Below are 19143 nucleotides of genomic sequence, written 5' to 3'. Positions count from 1 at the left end.
CGCCAAGGCGGCCAGGCTGGTCTCGAACTTCTGACTTCACGTGATCCGTCCGACTCGGCGTCCCAAAATTCTGAGATTACAGGCGTGAGCCACCGTGCCCGGCCTTGATTTGAATACAAAGGTTCCAACACTCCCAAACACAAGGTGACCCCATTTACAACTGGATCTTCAAGAAGCGTCTGGTGATTCAATTTCCGCCAATTAGAAAGAGCCCAACCAGAACACGCAGGCGCCTTAACGCTGAGGGCATAACGAAGGTAAAGAAGGCGTGGCTACTGCCCAAATCCAAGATGGCTACCAGGAGGCCGTCAGTTCTCGGAAGTGCGGCACATCCTCGCTCCTGGGAGGCTCAAAGGCTCAAACGCCATTGGCAGAATCCCCGACAGCTCATCCTCCGCCCCCTGCAGGGGGCGGTAATGACAGAGTCCTAATTTCCGGTTCCGGCAGTACCGGTAGCCCAGTCGAGATGGAGGAAGATGCGACCGGCAGACGGCATTCGCTGGGAACGACGGATAGACTGGGGGCTGCGGCCTAGAGGTCCGGGCTTGGAGTTCGCCTCAGACGCGGTGGAGCCGCCGGAGTCTGAGAAGGTAAGAAGCCGCCGGCTTGAGGTCCCTGACAACTAAGGTCTCTGAGGATCTGCACTTGTCAGGGAGGCAAAGGATGCCTGGGGTGCCAGGCTGCGGTACCATGCAGTTTTGGGAATGAAGGACAACTGCGGTGAGGCGTCTCTTCCTGGCAGAGGAGCGTGAGATTCGCTGACAGCGAAGAAGCACGGCAAGGGGCATGTTCGAAGACCCAGAGTTGGGTGTGCGGGGGCCAGGACAGAGGCTGCATAAAGGGGGTGTCCCACGGAGTATCTTGAGAGGATTGTCATGTGGTGTCTGTGATGAGGGATCACGTGGGTACCTATGGAAGACCAAAGGAAAGCTGGGTGGGAATCTCACCATGTCCGAGGTAGGGAGGAGATGATCTCGAAGGAGGGTTCGGAGGCATCCCCAGGCATTCCCCTAGGGAAATGTATATTCAGTAGGACAGGTGGGCAAGCATGTACATATATTCACGTTCATGTGGTAGATAGCTCCCAGGATGCAGATGCAATAGGGAGAACAGAAGGAATGGAGGATGTTGGTCTCTATTCCCTGTTTCCAGCTGAGAAATGGGGACCCATGGGTGTCTTGTCAGGAGTTGTAGAAGATGATTTGATTTGAAAAGATCTGATTATTATAAAAGTTTGGTTCTTATTCAGAAGGTCTAGGGTGCACCCTGAAATTCTGTATTTCTAACAGGCTCCCACGTGATGTCCATGATGCCAGTCTGTGGACCACCTTGGGTGGCAAGGACTTAGAGCATCACTGCCCAGTAGAACTTTCTGTAATGATAATGCTTTGCTGTTAACAAAATGCCTTCACAATTCTTAACTCATATGAGTTGTACTACAGCTCTATTTTTTTTTTTTTTTTTTTCGAGACAGAGTCTCGCTCTGTTGCCCAGGCTGGAGGGCAGTGGCGCAATCTCAGCTCACTGCAAGCTCCGCCTTCCGGGTTCACACCATTCTCCTGCCTCAGCCTCCCGGCTAGCTGGGACTACAGGCGCCCACCACCACGCCCAGCTAATTTTTTGTATTTTTAGTAGAGACGGGGTTTCACCGTGTTAGCCAGGATGGTCTCGATCTTCTGACCTCGTGGTCCGCCCGCCTCGGCCTCCCAAAGTGTTGGGATTATAGGCCCGGCCTCACCTCAGTTCTCGGAAGGTCAGCCCATCCTCGTTCCTGGGAGGCTCAAAGGCTCAAATGCCATTGGTGGAATCGCTGACAGCTCATCCTCCGTCCCCCCCAGGGGGCGGTAATAACAGAGTCCAAATTTCCGGTTCCGGCAGTACCGGGAGCCGAGTGGAGATGGAGGAAGATGCGACCAGCGGACGGCATTCGCTGGGAACGACGGATAGTCTGGGAGTTGCATATCATATACAGCATTGATAGGCTTTATTAGCCTGATTCAACAGACAAGGAAACTGAATTTCAGTGAAGTGACTTGGTTCCAGTCTTACACTACTGAGTAATGGAAGTGAAACTCAACATGGATCTCCTGATTGCTGGTGTTCTTTCTGTTGTATGACCTTGCCTTCTAGGTGACACTACCTTCTCTCGAGCCAGAATCTTATCCCAAAACCTAGTGAATAGTCAGTCCCATGTGAATTTTCTGGTACAAGGAGAGTAGAGGTGGAGAGGAGGAGGCATATGCCCCTGGGCCTATTTGTCCCTTTCCATTGGTAGGGTCAGTAGTGAGAGCTTTGCCTCTAACATTTCACTTGATTACTTCAGGACAAAGTGCTCACTAATTCTGCGTCACCTGTTAGGTCCCTTGAGGAAGCACGTCAACATTTGTGCCTGAGCAGTGTTAAAAAGTGGAAGAAAATCCGGAATTGGAGCCATGCACATGAGGGTCTGAGAAAGAGCCCTAAAGAAGTTGGGCTGACTAAGTTGGGAGAAGGGAAGGCTGGAGGAACTTTGCATACAGGTATCTGCAAAGAGGATTTTTTTAGAGGGTAAAACAAGAAGAATGGGATTGATATTTCCGCAGGAAGTTTGGAAGTTATGTAACAGAGCAGGTTGAGATCCTACCTTTTAGGAGCAGCCTGCCCCTTTTGAAAGGGGTAAAGGGAGTGGGTGCAGTGCCCTCTCTTCTGTTGTAGTGGCTTATCCCTCTAAGGCATGACCCTTGGATAGGGGTTACCTGCCTCGGAAAGTCCCCACTTCTTTGTGGGAGTTTAAAATAGATTGGCATATGTGAGAGATGGAGACAAGGTGGGAAATCGGATCCTGTCTTAGGATTTCTCATCAGGAGATGCTGATACTTGGTGTTTCAGCTTGATAAATTGAGAAGGTGCCATGAAACCAGGTCCTGGAACAGAATCCCTGGTTGCTCTGTCTTTTAGCTGCTCTGACCCTCTGTCCTGCAGAGCATGCATTTTGCATGTGCCTGGCAGGAGGCCCTCCTGCTTGAGCCCTGCTGTATTTGTCTGGGTTGACAACGTGACTGCTCAGCCATTAAGCTTGGTCAGTCCACAGGCACACTAGGAAAGCAGAGGCAGCTCTTGGTTTCTCTGGAACAGAGCTGCAAGAAGTCTCTGGGCATCTGCATGGCCAGGAGCTTATGCTTAACTGTTGAGTGACCTGCAGCCATAAGGGCATTAATTCTGCCTTCCAGAGGTGGGAATGACTTGGCTTTAAACAGTGATTTGTGTGAGAATTCTTCAAATCCCATAAGGTAGAAGGCATGGTGGAGTAGAGGAGAAATCTTGGCTCATATCTGCCCCTTCCATTGACCAGCTGTGTGACCTTGGGCCTGTTACTTTTAACCTACCTGACCCTCCATTTCCTCATTTATCAGAAGTGTCTAACTGTACACAAGTTAAACTGTAAGGATTACATGAGGTAGTAGTCAATCCTGGTGTTTCTCTTTATCTTCTCACTTCTCACTGGTGTTGGAAATATGATCTTGCGACCCTGGATGGCAGCCACTCTGGGGCAGAAGAGACAGTGACCACCTTTTGAAGAGCTCAAAGGAGAATACTACCCCACAGGGCTTAGTGGGTCCCCCAGGCTGAGGCTGGGGAGGAGGGCCACCTTTGCCTACAGCAAGTGGCATATCATTGTTCTAGGGGTTCTCTTGACGGCAGAACTTTGCCTCTAGCTCATTTTCCACAGCCTAGATTTTCCAATCTTGCCAATCCAGTTGACTTCTGTCTTCTCATTTCCAAGCCATTGTTCTCTCTCTTTCACTATCCACATGGATTATCCTTCATTCAAATTGCTTTGTCCTGGCCGGGTGCGGTGGCTCATGCCTGTAATCCTAGCACTTTGGGAAGCCGAGGCGGGTGGATCACGAGGTCAGGAGATCGAGACCATCCTGGCTAACATGGTGAAACCCCGTCTCTACTAAAATTAAAAAAATTAGCCGGGCATGGTGGCAGGCGCCTGTAGTCCCAGTTACTTGGGAGGCTGAGGCAGGAGAATGGCATGAACCTGGGAGGTGGAGCTTGCAGTGGGCGGGGATCGTGCCACTGCACTCCAGCCTGGGCGACAGAGCAAGACTCCGTCTGAAAAAAAAAACAAAAAAACTGCTTTGTCCTGTAGGAATCCTGTGCGGGTTATGTGCACCTCCCTCAATCCTTACCTTGAAGCTAAGGTTTCCCCTCAGCTCTCAAATACTCAGTTTGCACTGCAGGTAGTCCCTATTTTAACGAAAGTTATACGGTCCAGCTCAGGGAATCCTGAAAAGCTGCCCTTGCTTCCATGGTAATCAAAAGGCAGTTCTCATGGAATAAAAGCTACCTGAAGCCTGAGTTGGGACCTTTGGCTGGGGAGGGTGGTTGAGGATGTTCTCTGATTAGATGCTTGGCATGAGGTTTGCTACTGGAACTGCTAGTGTAGAATGTTTCAGCCCCCTAGAGTTGTCCCTGTGATGTGGCTACCTCCTTTCTCTGGGATTTCTCTTAAAGTCTGGGGAGCCCCTGCTTCTCATTTCCTGGAATTTATCTTCCCAGTCTCCCTTTCTGGCTGAAAATTTCTAGTATCTTACAGAATAGCAGTGGGATACACTGGAGCACATCATATTACCACTAAGTATGTCTAATAAATGATGTCCTCTGATTTGACATTTCCTAAATGTGAAGCCCCTGATTTTATACAGTTTTGAAATTCGTAAGCTTGTTAGTTTTGTTTGAAATTCTAGGCATTGGATACACTTAACATGAGGGCTACATGTGCATCAACATACTCTGGTTTCCTTCCCTCTGTATCTTTTTTTTTTTTGAGATGGAGTCTCACTGTCTCCTAGGCTGGAGTGCAGTGGTGTGATCATGGCTCACTGCAGCCCCAACCTTCCGGGCTCAGGTGATCCTCCCACCTCAGCCACCCAAGTAGCTGGGACCACAGGTGCATGCCACCATGCCTGGCTAACTTATTTTTATATATTGTAGAGATGGAATCTCCCTATGTTGCCTAGGCTGACCTTGAGCTCTTGGGCTCAGGTGATCCTCCCACCTTGGCCTCCCAAAGTGTTGGGATTATAGGCGTGAGCCACTGTGTCCAGCCTTTTCCTCTGTATCTTGTGTCCATTCCCCAGAGCGATACTGTGTATCCTTGAACAGACGGTTTCTTGAAGTCAGAGTCTATCTCCTCTGTCACTTCTCCCCCTTCATTATCTAAGACTGAGGTTGTGGTTTATATGCTTAGAGTTGAAAGCATGGGGTCCAACGTGTTCTGTACTCTGTAGTTCCCCAGACTCTCCAGGGAAACTACTTAGCTCTCAGGTGGTTCTTTTCTGTTTTTCTCAGAGCGAGTTATCTAATAACTGAAGAGGACTCTGCCCTTTGGCCTGTTCCTGACTTTCTAACTCCTTTTGCTGGAGGAAGGGGAGGTTGCGGGGGGGTGCCCTGTGGTGTGAAAGCCCCACTTGCCCTCTCCTCTATACTTTCTTCAAATGCAGACGGGAGAAAGTATCATAAATGTAGTGACTGTGGGTCAGGGGAGCTCTGAGAGGCCAGCACAGGAAACCAGAAACAAAATGAGTCAGTTGGTAGGTGGCGATCAGAGGCACCCTGCTGAGGGTGCAAGGCCAAAGGTGATGCCTCCTCAGTAGGCCCAGGAGCATCAAAACGGGAACAGTCCCTTTCAGCCTTCAGGAGCCTCCCAAATATCACTTAATGATGTCCCATTCACCTGCTTAAAGGCCCTGCATCCTGCCAGGTAGTTGGTTTGTCCATAGCATCCTGAGCTCTGCTTGGGTGAGCCAGACAAAAAGAATGATTCCTGGCCAGAGTAGTGATACCAGGGCCCAGACAGAGGCAGAGAGTCCGGATAGAAGATCCTGTAAGCTGGGGTAGGGAGCTGAGGAGGCCATGGAGCCAGGGGAATCATTGAAGTGAGGGACAATTTCTGGAGGAGGGAAACTGAGTAAGGAAGGCCTGGCCAAGGACCGAGAAGGGGACAGTATCCTGATCTATGAAAGAAGACTCAAGTGGGGGTTGACAGAGCCAGATTGGGTGGAGTCCAAGCTTTGGGCAGGTGAATGTCCAGGAGATGAGGACTGAGAATGGGCCTTCAGAGCCCAGCCAGAAGGGGAAAGCACAAAGCTCCACCCTCCTTCACATCCCTCCATGCTGCTCAAATCCCAGGTCTTCAGGCACCATGGAGGACAAACGCAACATCCAGATCATCGAGTGGGAACACCTGGACAAGAAGAAGTTCTACGTGTTTGGTGTGGCAATGACAATGATGATCCGTGTCAGTGTCTACCCATTCACCCTCATCCGCACCCGGTTGCAAGTTCAGAAGGGGAAGAGCCTCTACCATGGGACCTTCGATGCCTTCATCAAGATCCTGCGAGCAGATGGTATCACTGGCCTCTACCGAGGGTTCCTGGTCAATACCTTCACCCTCATCTCTGGCCAGTGTTATGTCACCACTTATGAGCTCACCCGGAAGTTTGTAGCTGACTACAGCCAGAGTAACACAGTCAAATCACTGGTGGCTGGTGGCTCAGCCTCCCTTGTGGCCCAGAGCATCACAGTGCCCATTGATGTAGTCTCCCAGCACCTGATGATGCAACGCAAGGGTGAGAAAATGGGCCGCTTTCAGGTGCGGGGGAACCCAGAGGGACAAGGGGTAGTTGCCTTTGGCCAAACCAAGGACATCATCAGGCAGATCCTGCAGGCTGATGGACTTCGCGGCTTCTATCGAGGCTATGTGGCTTCACTGCTTACCTATATCCCAAACAGTGCTGTCTGGTGGCCCTTCTATCACTTCTACGCAGGTAAGCAGGGGCCAGGACAGTGGGGGAGGAAGGTGGGATTTCTAATGGGGCTGAGATACTGTTGCTTTGTGCATGTTAGAGTGGAGGTGAGATTTAATGGGGGAATGGGTCATTCACTCAGCAAATGTTTGAATCCAAGAGGATTTAAAGATGCATAAAACATGGTTTTTATACTTTCAAGGAGCTTCTAATGTAGTGAGGGAAGCAGACAGGTAAAAAGACTAGAACAGTGTGCAGCATATGCTGTGTGTGCTTTGGAGTCACTGGAAGGTGGGGGAGGACAAAAGCCATGGGATGTTTAGGATTTGAAGATGAATCTGATGGGTAATAGTGAGCTTTTGACTTGGATGTTTTCCTCAGCATTTTTTTTTTTTTTTTTTTTTTGAGATAGAGTCTCACTCTGTCACCTAGGCTGGAGTGCAGTGGTGAGATCTTGGCTCACTGCAACCCCCACCTCCCGGGTTCAAGCGATTCTTGTGCTTCAGCCTCCCGAGCAGCTGGGACTCTAGGCGTTTGCCACCATGGCTGGCTAACTTTTGTATTTTTAGTAGAGATGGGGTTTCACCATGTTGGTCAGGCTAGTCTTGAGCTCCTGACCTCGTGATCTGCCCGCCTCGGCCTCCCAAAGTGCTGGGATTACAGGAGTGAGACACCAGCCCCTCAGCATTTTAAATTCAAGGTGTGATATAACCTTGAACCTCTCCACTCCTGTAATGTATCTTTGTTCATAAGACATTTTACTTTTTAAGTATTTCCTATTTCCTAGAAATGGGGTTACTGAGTCAAAGATAACATTTTTGAGGGCTTCCATAAACATACTGCCAGATTGCCTTCTCAAAGGGTAGGGTGCATTGTTGAAGAGCAGGACTTGAGTGTGCCTGCTACCCTGGGACATCCACCCACAGCTTTGAGTAACCATGAAACTCCCGTTAGGGCAGCCTATGTTTGCAGCCTCCCTAATCCCTGCTGTTGGCTCCCAACCCTTGGTAGTGGGCATTCTGTCCCACCCCATTGGAAACTTCTGACCAAAATTTTGATGCCTTCTTAACCTGTAATGATTTTGTTTCTGTGGCTCTGTACTTTCCTGGTGCTTCTTTTGTTTTTCTGATTATTGCTTCTTTCTGCTTTCTTCTTCCTTCTTCCTCCTCTTCTTCTTCTTTCTTCTTCGTTTCTTCTTCCTTCTTTTTCTTCTTTCTTCTTCTTTTTTGCTAGCTCTATTACTTCTATTTAGCACAATGTTTCCTCTGGGGTATTTGTTAAAAGTCAGGTTCCTGGACTCTACCCTGACCCTTTAATGTTAAAAAAGCTTCCCAGGAAATGTGAGCATTTTCTCTGGAGTCTGTCTTTAGCCTTCTCTCCTCACTTGACTGCATTTACAATTAGAGCTGCATTTTTCTGACGTGTCCATCATCTCTACTTCCATTCTCAGACTAGCCTGTCAAGAGTTCTGGACAGACATTCTGACTGTAGGACTTCTCCATCTACATGCATCAACTTATGTCTAAAACTTTCTTCAATTAACTAGTCTTCATCCCAAGCTGGCTCTCTTTTCTGACTTACTTTCATCGGTCAGTGGCCTTGTTATTCTTCAGTTCACTGAGACTGAAGTCTTGGGGATTGTGCTTGACCACTCCTTCTTTCTTGTCCCCATGTCTAGTCCTGGTAACTCTAGAATTTCTCTCCCAACTTTCTCTTCATTCCTGCTGCCTTCCCTGGAAACCATGCCTCTGTTACCTTCCTCCCAGACTGCTGCATCAGCTTTCTAGCTGTTCCCTCCTGAGTTCTCTTCCTTCCCGTCCATCACATACATCTCTAATGGACTGACCTTTTCAACTCGCGTTGTCATGTTCAGTGGCTTCCACTGCTTACTGAATAAAATCCAAACTCTTCAGCCTGGCTTCAGCCTCCCTTCACAGTGAAATCTCTTGCTTCTCCCCTAGGTATAGGCAGTCTGTGCTGTAGCCTGGGCAGGTAGTGCACAATTCCTCAACCATACATCACCTCTCCTACCACCATGTTTTGTTCCTGCCACCCCTCTACCTAGATGCCTCCCAGGTTTGCTTACCCCTGGCGCAATCATGACTTACCTTAAGTGCTCCTTATTGCCTCCTCTTCCTTCCTCTCCATGTAACCCTTAAACCCAGAAGTGATCTTTCCCCTTTTTCATCCCCATGACATTGAATCTTTCTTAAGGCAGTTATACATTTGCCTTGATGTTATTTGTGTGTGCCCTATCTCTTCTGCTACGTGGAAAGGTTCTTGGAAGGGGGAGGAAACTAACATTTATTGAATGCCCATGTGTGCCAGGGCTCTGTGTGAGGGCTTGTATATCTCATAATTCCAATCTCACAATAACCCTGCGATGTAAGTGGTCTATAAGAACAGGGATCATGTCCGTTTCTGTTCACTATTGTACCTCCCAACACCTAGCTCAGGGTCTGGTGAACCTTAATTGCTCAGTAAATATTTTTTGAATTAATAGACTGGTTCTTGCTACTCCTTTTTGCTTAAAATCTGCCAGTGGTTCCTTACCGGCATCTAGAATAAAATCAATTTTCCTTTCCATGGTCTATACATCTCTATTGATCTGACTCCTGTCTGCTTTTCCAGCCCCACCTTGTGCCACTCTGCTCTTCCTCACTGCTCTTCCCTCAGTTCCTGGTATACATCAGGCTCTGTTCTTGCCTCAAGGCCTTTGCAGATACTGTTCTCTGCCCGGACACCCTTTCCCCTGTTCTTTATGTGGTTGGCTCCTTCTCATGCTTCAGGCTTCAGCTTACATGTCACCTTTGCGAAAAGGACTTTATTCTATTGGAAAGAGGGCTCTTTCTGTTTTATATTTCAGCACCTTGTTTCCTTCTTAGTACTTGTCATAATTTGCAGTTATTTTACCCCCAACTCCCAGCTCCTTAGTTAGAATATAAATTCCATGAAGGCATCTCCCTGTCCATGTCTCTGTTCTATGTCTGGTACTTATCATGGTGCCTGGCATCTATTATTAAGTAAATACTCATTTATATCATTAAATACTTGTCCAGAGTCAAGCCAGTCTTAGCCAAGTGGGACTTAAACCAAGTCAGCCTGAGTTCATCTTTTGCCTGGTAGATAAGAGATTCTTAAATGTTTCTTGAATGACTAATGGAGAAAAATGAAAGATGTGGAGTCCCTCCCTCCCTCCCTCCCTCCCTTCCTTCTTTCATTCTCTTTCCTTTTTTTTTTTTTTTTTTGAGACAGAGTCTCACTCTGTTGCCTAGGCTGGAGTGCAGTGGCGCGATCTCGGCTCACTGCAAGCCCCGCCTCCTGGGTTCACGCCGTTTTCCTGCCTCAGCCTCCCGAGTAGCTGGGACTACAGGTACATGCCACCACGCCCAGCTAAGTTTTTTGTCTTTTTAGTAGAGACGGGGTTTCACCGTGTTAACCAAGATGGTCTTGATCTCCTGACCTCGTGATCCACCCGCCTCGGCCTCCCGAAGTGCAGGGATTACAGGCATGAGCCACCGCGCCCGGCCCTTCTTCTTCTTTTTTTTTTTTTTTGAGATGGAGTTTTGCTCTTGTTGCCCAAACTGGACTACAATGGCATGATCCTGGCTCACTGCAACCTCCACCTCCCAGGTTCAAGCGATTCTCCTGCCTCAGCCTCCCGAGTAGCTGGGATTACAGGCATGAGCCACCACGCCCGGCTAATTTTGTTTTTTTAGTAGAGATGGGGTTTATCCATGTTGGCCAGACTGGTCTCAAACTCCCAACCTCAGGTGATCCACCTGCCTCAGCCTCCCAAAGTGCTGGGATTACAGGCATGAGCCACCGTGCCCTGTCTGACATGGAGTTATTTCTACCACTTTCTTGCTTTTGTGTTTCATCTTCTCCCCAAGCCCCAGGAAAATGGCATATGTGCATGATTAAAATTGGAATCTGGATCCTGCTGTAGCTTACAGGCCTGGAGGCCAGAATAGACAGGCCCAAGGAGGCAGGCAGTGCCAGTCCACATGCTACAGTTGGTTTTTTTGTTTGTTTCAAACGGAGTTTCACTGTTGTTGCCCAGGCTGGAGTGCAATGGCATGATCTTGGCTCACTGCAACCTTCACCTCCCAGGTTCAAGCAATTCTCCTGCCTCAGCCTACTGAGTAAGCTGGGATTACAGGCGCCCGCTGCCACACCCGGCAAATTTTTTGTATTTTTAGTAGAGATGGGGTTTCACCATGTTGGCCAGGCTGGTCTTGAACTCCTGACCTCAGGTGATCCACCTGCCTCAGCCTTCGAAAAGTGTGAGCCACCACGCCCGGTCCAGATGCTACAGTTTAATGATTGCAAAATGCCTTTTTCTTGGGAGAAACAGGATACCAGTGAGGCTGAGCCACCAGTTCACTTTGTTTCTGTTTGTATGCTGATTCTGGGGAAGAGAGTATATTAGAACTGGGGGAGAGGTGGTTCTGGTGAGGTTTAGGGAATTCTGCCATCCCAGCTGAGACTTGGAAGCTCTCACTTCTGCCCTGCCAGCCTCCACCTCCCTACTTCTCCCTGGCCACAAACTGCTAAAACTAGGAGCATGAGGAAAAAAAATTTTTTTTTTTTTGAGATGGAGTTTCGCTCTTGTTGCCCAGGCTGGAATGCAATGGTGTGATCTTGGCTCACCGCAACCTCCACCTCCCGGGTTCAAGCGATTCTCCTGCCTCAGCCTCCCGAGTAGCTGGGATTATAGGCATGCGCCATCACACCTGGCTAATTTTGTATTTTTAGTAGAGACAGGGTTTTTCCATGTTGGTCAGACTGGTCTTGAACTCCCGACCTCAGGTGATCGCCCGCCTCTGCCTCCCAGAGTGCTGGGATTACAGGCGTGAGCCACCGCGCCTGGCCAAGGAAAAAATTCTTAAAGGTATGATAACTGAACTATAGAACAGAAAACCCTAAGTGATTTACCTCTTGGATCTCATATGCTGTTCCTTCCCTTACTCATACTGCTCCAGGGTACTGGACTTGGCTGCCCGTCGAACACTTGCTGTATGCTTGTCCTCAGGGCCCTTGAATAGGATGTTATCCCTTGCTTTGAAAGCTCTGTCTACAGATCCATGTGGCTTGCACTGTCTCCTTCAGGTCTTTGCTCAGACTTCACCTTCTTGGAATGGGCTTTCATCCTTTATCCCTGAGAGGTCTCAGAAAAAAAATAAAAAATAAAATGGCAACCCCTTCCCTTCCACTGTTGGCCTCCCTATCTCCCTTTCCTGCTTTATTTTTATCTATAGCACATACCTGCTGACATAGCTGTGTATTTTGCTTTTTATTTGTTTATTATCTCTTCACACTAGAATATAAATTTCCTAAGCACAGGAATTTGAGGCTCTTTTATTTACTGTTAAATCCTCAGGATCCAGGATGACCAGCTCATGGTAGTCACTCAATAAATCTTTGTTGAATAAATGAATGAACATGTTGTCTTTCACCTCCAGAGAGAGTAAAAAGAAAATTCAATTGCAGGTAGACTTCTCAGTGGTACTGGGATGGGTTAACCTGGGTACCATTCTATCTTCATTAGCATTTTGAAAGATGAATTTTCTTTCTTGATATAGGCTGGAGAAAAGTGCTTATTGTAGGATGTGACTTTCTATTTTAATATTGTTTTTATTTTTTAAAACATGCACATGTTTCAAAATTCAAAAGTTAAGAAAGGGTATGTAGTATGCAACGAAAAGGCTCCTTACCCACCTGGTTCCCTTCTGTAGAGACAGTCAGTGTCACTAGTTTTTATTTCATTTTTAATTTTTTTTTTTTTTTTTTTTTTTTTTGAGATGGAGTCTTGCTCTGTCGCCCAGGCTGGAGTGCAATGACGAGATCTCAGCTCATGCAGCCTCTGCCTCCCAGGTTCAAGTGATTCTCCTGCCTCAGCCTCCCGAATAGCTGGGATTACAGGTGTGCACCACTACGTCTGGTTAATTTTTGTATTTTTGGTAGAGACGGGGTTTCACCATGTTGGTCAGGCTGGTCTCAAACTCCTGACCTCAGGTGATCTGCCCACCTCTGCCTCCCAAAGTGCTCGGATTACAGGTGTGAGCCACCACATCCAGCTTTAATTTTTCTTTGAGACAGGGTCTTACTCTGATGCCCAGGCTGCAGTGCAGTGGCGTGATCATGGCTCACTACAGCCTCTACTTCCAGGACTCAGGTGATCCTCCCACCTCAGCCTTCCAAGTTGCTGGGACTACAGGCCCGCACCACCATGCCCGGCTAATTTTTATATTTTTGGTAGAGGAAGGGTTTCACCATGTTGTCCAGTCTGGTTGCAAACTCCTGGGCTCAGGTGATCCACCCATCTTGGCCTCCCAAAGTGCTAGGATTACAGGCTTGAGCCACCACTGTCTGGCCATGTCACTGGTTTTTAATGTATCCTACCAGAGTTACTCAATGCATATAGAAGCAAATATTTAGTGTGTGCTTTTCTAGCCTATGAGTTGGGAGGAACAGGGCAAGAGGCATAAGGCTTTTACATCAGGAAGGATTTTCTGCCCATCAGATGAAAGGAGTCAGCGAACAAATTTTGAAATCTCCCTCTCCAAGGAATCTTGTCCTGTTTAAATGGATGATGTTGGCCAGGTCCAGTGGCTCCCACCTGTAATTCCAACACTTTGGGAGGCTGAGGTGGGAGGATTGCTTGAGTCCAGGAGTTCAAGACCAGCCTGCGCAACATAGTGAGACTCTCTACACAAAACTTTTTTTTTTTTTTTTTTTTTTTTGAGACAGAGTCTTGCTCTGTCGCCCAGGCTGGAGTGCAGTGGCGCGATCTTGGCTCACTGCAAACTCCGCCTCCCAGGTTCATGCCACTCTCCTGCCTCAGCCTCCTGAGTAGCTGGGACTACAGGCGCCTGCCACCATGCCCAGCTAATTTTTTTTGTATTTTTAGTAGAGACAGGGTTTCACCATGTTAGCCAGGATGGTCTTGATCTCCTGACCTCATGATCTGCCCGCCTTGGCCTCCCAAAGTGCTGGGATTACAGGCGTGAGCCGCCGCGCCCGGCACTACAAAACATTTTTTAAAAAATTAGCTGGGCATGGTAGCACAAGCCTATGGACCCAACTACTGGGGATGCTGAGATGGGAGGATTGCTTGAGCCCAGGAGATTGAGGCTGCAGTGAGCCATGATCATGCCACTGCACTCCAACCTGTGTGACACAGAGAGACCCTGTCTCAAAAGAAAAAAAAATCAATCAAAATAAATGGGTGATATCACCAAGATGAGTCCTGGAAAGGGCCTGAGACTTAATAGTTTTTTGAAGGAAGCAGAGAAAATAAAAGATAGGAGTTAGGTGGCGAAGGGTGGAGGGTTTGTCTGGGTTGGGAAAGCCACCTGGTAGAAGCAGCAAGCACAGTGAGGGCAGACCGGTGGTGCTTTGTGTCTTTAGCCATTGTCTTTCCCTGGATTCCAGAGCAGCTCTCCTACCTGTGTCCTAAGGAGTGCCCTCACATTGTCTTTCAAGCTGTCTCGGGGCCCCTGGCTGCAGCCACTGCCTCCATCCTCACCAATCCCATGGATGTCATACGAACCCGTGTGCAGGTAAGACTGACCACTTCCCTCACCCTCCTCCTGGAGAAGCCATTAGAAGCATGACCTTCAAGCCCTCCAGTGTTGCCCTGACCTCTTTGTGTCCTGGCCCTCTAGTCCAGTTAGTCTTCTCCTGAACATCTAAGCCCCTTCTGTGTGCTTAGCATCTGCAGAAGCCAGCCCACAGCCAGGCACAGTGGCTCACGCCTGTAATCCCAGCATTTTGGGAGGCCGAAGCGGGCAGATCACCTGAGCCCAGGAGTTCGAGACCAGCCTGGCCAACATGGTGAAACCCTGCCTCTACTAAAAATAAAAAATTAGCTGGGTGTGTTGGCATGCGCCTGTAGTCCCAGCTACTCGGGAGGCTGAGGCAGGAGAATCACTCGAACCCAGAGGTGTAGGTTGCATTGAGCCGAGATCACGCCACTGCACTCCAGAGTGACAGAGTGGGTGACAGAGTGAGACTTTGTCTCAAAATAAATAAATAAATAAAAGAAGCCCACCCAGCACTTCAAGTACCTGGAATGCTTCTCACTCTGTCTGCTACCTTGCATACCTCTCCTCCATCACATGCCCATGCCTCCAGGAAATCTTACTGGTTTCTTCCAGCCTTTACTGGAGTCCTATTCCATAGCCTATTAGCATAGCCTATCAACGACTCTTTCCTTTACCTTGCAGGTTTGTGGTTATAAGAAATATTGATTTCAGTTAATTCATAAGTCTGTCTGGTTTTTCCAGTAGGCCATAAGTTCTCTGTGGATTATGAGAGTGACTTAAATAGGTTTCACAGATTTTATGGTGTGGATGCAGCAAAACCCTGACAAAGCCCATAGTAATGGTTGTCTTCAGTCAGCTTAAAGACAGTTACACAGCACCTAGACCAGGGAAATAGAATCTGAATGATGATATGTAATATGCAAATAGTAGGTGTTGCCATATAAAGTTTTATGTCTGATTTGAGGTGGAGAATCAAAGTTGTACAAGAGAATGAAGTCACTGGGTTATGGTGAGGGGAGGAGGGAAGGAAGATAACCTTAACAGGTTGGAGATAAAATCAGCTTCCCTAGTACCAGGATGTTGGGAAGCAGATAAGTAACAAATATAGGTATTTTTGTTCCTAGGAAAGAATGCCCCCTCATTCGAAAATGAATACACTGGCATCTGGTTGGTTTGCAAATAATAAAGTGCACAGGGTCAGTCCTCATTCTTTCCTGAGCCTTGTTCTGGGCGTTCTAGGAGGAGATCCAAGGGAAAGGACAGGTCTCTACTTTGAGGAGCTTCCAGGCTGGAAAGACCCAGAGGCATAGGTGAAAAAGTCCTTGACATGGCTGTGGAAAAAGTGGAAGGGTTAGGGAAGCAGAGACGGTCACATGAGAGAGTACTGGAGAGGAAGAAGGGAGTGCGGAGGAGGGTGCTGAAGGAGGTAGGGCGGAAGCGGGGGATGTTCTTAGCCATGGCTGGGATACCTTGTGAAGGTCATATCATATAAGGGGAGGTATGAACAAGGAGTGAGTCTGTCCTGTATTGGCCGAGGGGCTGAGGAGTGGTTTCTAAAGGTGTAGTTTAGGGGTTGGGGAGGGTGTGGGACTGTTGAGAAAGAAGAGAGAAGTGATTTCTGCTTGGCCAGGCTTTCAGTGTGATAGGGAAGATGCCTATATTTGTTCATGGGGTGTGTGAGAGATGGCAGAGATGGAGAGGAAGGTTCCAGCTCTGGGGCTTCAAGGGATTGAAATGATCAGAATCACAATCAGACTGGCAGAGCTGCAGAGGGTCTTAGAGAGGATTTAACCCAGCCTCCCTGAGACCAGAGAGCAGCATCCGGTCCGAAGACTCATAGCTACATAGATTATCTCATGATATCAATGATAGCTAACATTTATTGTACACTTAACTATCTGCCACCACTCTTGTTAGTATTTATGAATATTATTTTTTTTCTTGCTCATAACAACCTCGTGGTGCAGGTACTATTATCACTGTTTTATATTTGAGGAAATTGGGGCACAAAGAGTTAAGTAAATTACCCAAGGTTATGTTGTTAGTAGGTTGGGGAGCAGAATTCAAACTCAGGCAGTCAGGCACCAGGGCTCATACTAAATCACTGTGCTGTACCATCCCTCACAAGCAGAATCCACACCTTCCGACGTCGGAGTCTGGTTCTCCCCACTTTAGCCTAAGGCAGAGGGAGATTGAGCAGAGGGTCTCTGACTACAGACAATGGCCCTCCACTGTGTTGACTTTTCCAGGTTGAGGGCAAGAACTCCATCATCCTGACCTTCAGACAGCTGATGGCAGAAGAAGGGCCTTGGGGCCTCATGAAGGGCCTCTCGGCCAGAATCATCTCAGCCACACCTTCCACCATTGTCATTGTGGTGGGCTATGAGAGCCTCAAGAAACTCAGCCTCCGACCTGAGCTGGTGGACTCGAGACACTGGTAACCAGTGGTGGGGAGAGAAGCCTGCTGTTTTCCACACTACCGTGGGTCAGGGGCAGAGTGGAGAGGACAGCACCCTCTCCAGATGCTCCCACCACACACCCAGCCCTGCCCTGGGCCAAGTGGCCTATCTGGGATAGGGATAGAGACTTTGAACTGCTCTTGCTGAAGAGGCTCCACGCCTGGATCCCTTGCCCCCACTATTTAAAATTCTCTTCTGAGCTGGGCTCCCTCACTCAGTCCCTGTATTTGATACTGGCCTAAAGACCCCACCCCCCACCCTGCCAGCCCTTCTTCTGGCTTCCCCTTCCATCTGTGTCCCTGAGACCCTGAGAAGAGCTGTACATAGAGCTTGCTTACTACCACTGGTTCTTCCTCTTGGGCTTTCAGCCCAGACTCCAAGCAGCTGCTATCAACCCTCTCTCCCTTCATCTCTTAGCCTTGCTTATTTTTATTTTGGGACCGAGCTGCCCACTAGATGACTCTGCTTTTCCCTGCATTTGGGGCTAAGGTGCCAGGTACTTATTTGCACAGGGAGCAGGAGCAGCAAAAAATCTCTGGTTCTCCAGAGCACTCGTCCTCTCTTTGGAGGGGTTATTAGGTTGGGGAGAAATGTTGATACTTTTGTTTTTTGTGTGTGTGTGTGTGTGTTTTAACATCTGTGAACCAGGCTATTAGTCCTGCTAAAGCGCCAATCCTGCTGTCAGAGCTTACCCGCTTCCTAAGACAGGTAGAAAAATGTAATGTAGCTTTTTCCACAATCCAGTTCCCTGTCCCTTCAGTCTCAGGAGCCCTAGGAGAGTCTAAGCTGGGGCATCCCCTGGCCCAGAGGACTCCCGTGGTGGGCACAGTTCTAAGTGGATCAGGCTGTCTTGGGTGCACTGGACTTGGAGCACTACCTTGAGAAGTCAGGTTGAGAAAGTAGTTGATCTAGAAGGCAACAAGTGGGCATGTGTTCCCCAGCACATTACCCAGGCCAGCAGAGCCAAACCTAGGAGAGGGCAGTGGGGAGATTCTCTGCCCCAGGCAGCCATGACATACACATAAATACCCCAATCACTCAGACTTACGGCAACAAGTGTTGTCTCACTATGGTGATCTCTAAGATCCACATCACTGGATGCGTAGTCATCCCAGTCATGGTACCCTGTGGAGGAATGCTGGAAGAACATAAAGAGCAGTTCAGAAAGTCACCCAATACCAGGACCACTGCATTTACCAGCCTGATACTGCCAAGATTATCTGATGCTCTCCTCAGGAGCTAGGAGAGGAGTGCTCCTTCCTCCCTACCGCTACTCTCCCCAAGCCTGTGTTGCAGGTAGAGAGGTGCAGCAAATAGAGAAGGCATGTCAAACCCTGCATTTCTACCTGAGACGTGTGACCTGGATGATCCTCCAAACCCTATTGGTCCCACCCCCTGGGAAAGGCCATGGTGCCAATTTGAAAGGTGCTAGCTACCTGAAGCCTTGATATTTCTTCATGGCTGCCGCACATTCTTCCACCTTGGCCAGAACAGGTTCTGAAAACCGCTTCTCTACCTTCACCACCACCACTGCCCATCTTGATCTCTTTGAGGGTTTTCCCATTTCACTTGATCTTATTTTTGTTTATCCCTTCCTGCACTTTGTCCAGAGAGTCCTCCAGTTTCTATCCAGGAATGTTCACATCCAAAGGGTTGGACCCACCGATCATTCTGAATCTTCCTGCCCCTCCTCACTGCTTTACCCTGAGAACCACAAATACAATGGAAGCAGTTCCCCCCACCCTCACCCCATCTCTTTAAGCTCATCCTAGCAAGACCTCTAGAGACCCTAGAGACTCGACTTTAGTCCTTCCCCGCCATGGCACAGTGGGGAAGGTGTCAATGGGGAGTGTCACGGACAGGAGGTAGGATCCTGCCGCTCGCGTCTTAGTGTTTCTCCCCCAAGACTTTCCTTCTGTTTTGTTGTCTTGTGCAGTATTTTACAGCCCCTCTTGTGTTTTTCTTTATTTCTCGTACACACACGCAGTTTTAAGGGTGATGTGTGTATAATTAAAGGGACCCTTGGCCCATACTTTCCTAATTCTTTAGGGACTGGGATTGGGTTTGACTGAAATATGTTTTGGTGGGGATGGGACAGTGGACTTCCATTCTCCCTAAACTGGAGTTTTGGTCGGTAATCAAAACTAAAAGAAACCTCTGGGAGACTGGAAACCTGATTGGAGCACTGAGGAACAAGGGAATGAAAAGGCAGACTCTCTGAACGTTTGATGAAATGGACTCTTGTGAAAATTAACAGTGAATATTCACTGTTGCACTGTACGAAGTCTCTGAAATGTAATTAAAAGTTTTTATTGAGCCCCCGAGCTTTGGCTTGCG

General features: G+C 48.4%; 1 protein-coding gene across 6 annotated transcripts; it reads left to right on the top strand.

Annotated features, from left to right (window-relative positions):
* The first annotated feature begins 274 nt into the window (after nt 1–274).
* SLC25A44 (solute carrier family 25 member 44) lies at nt 275–19130 on the top strand. Of its 6 annotated transcripts, none has more exons than XM_055361956.2 (5): nt 310–590; nt 2359–2519; nt 6181–6818; nt 14211–14362; nt 16597–19130. In XM_055361956.2, exons 3-5 carry the CDS (start codon nt 6194–6196, stop codon nt 16786–16788), a joined length of 969 nt encoding a protein of 322 aa, XP_055217931.1. In that variant the 5' UTR covers nt 310–590; nt 2359–2519; nt 6181–6193; the 3' UTR covers nt 16789–19130. The 6 variants fall into 6 exon arrangements, with proteins under 6 accessions (XP_004026998.1, XP_055217931.1, XP_018879903.1 ...); XM_055361959.2 differs by having other exon boundaries at nt 315–590; nt 14235–14362; XM_004026949.5 differs by lacking the exon at nt 2359–2519 and having other exon boundaries at nt 275–590; nt 14235–14362.
* The last annotated feature ends 13 nt before the right edge of the window (nt 19131–19143 follow it).

This window comes from Gorilla gorilla, chromosome 1 (assembly GCF_029281585.2).
Source record: "Gorilla gorilla gorilla isolate KB3781 chromosome 1, NHGRI_mGorGor1-v2.1_pri, whole genome shotgun sequence".
NCBI lineage: Eukaryota > Metazoa > Chordata > Mammalia > Primates > Hominidae > Gorilla > Gorilla gorilla.
This window is presented reverse-complemented; position numbering and strand designations above follow the sequence as displayed.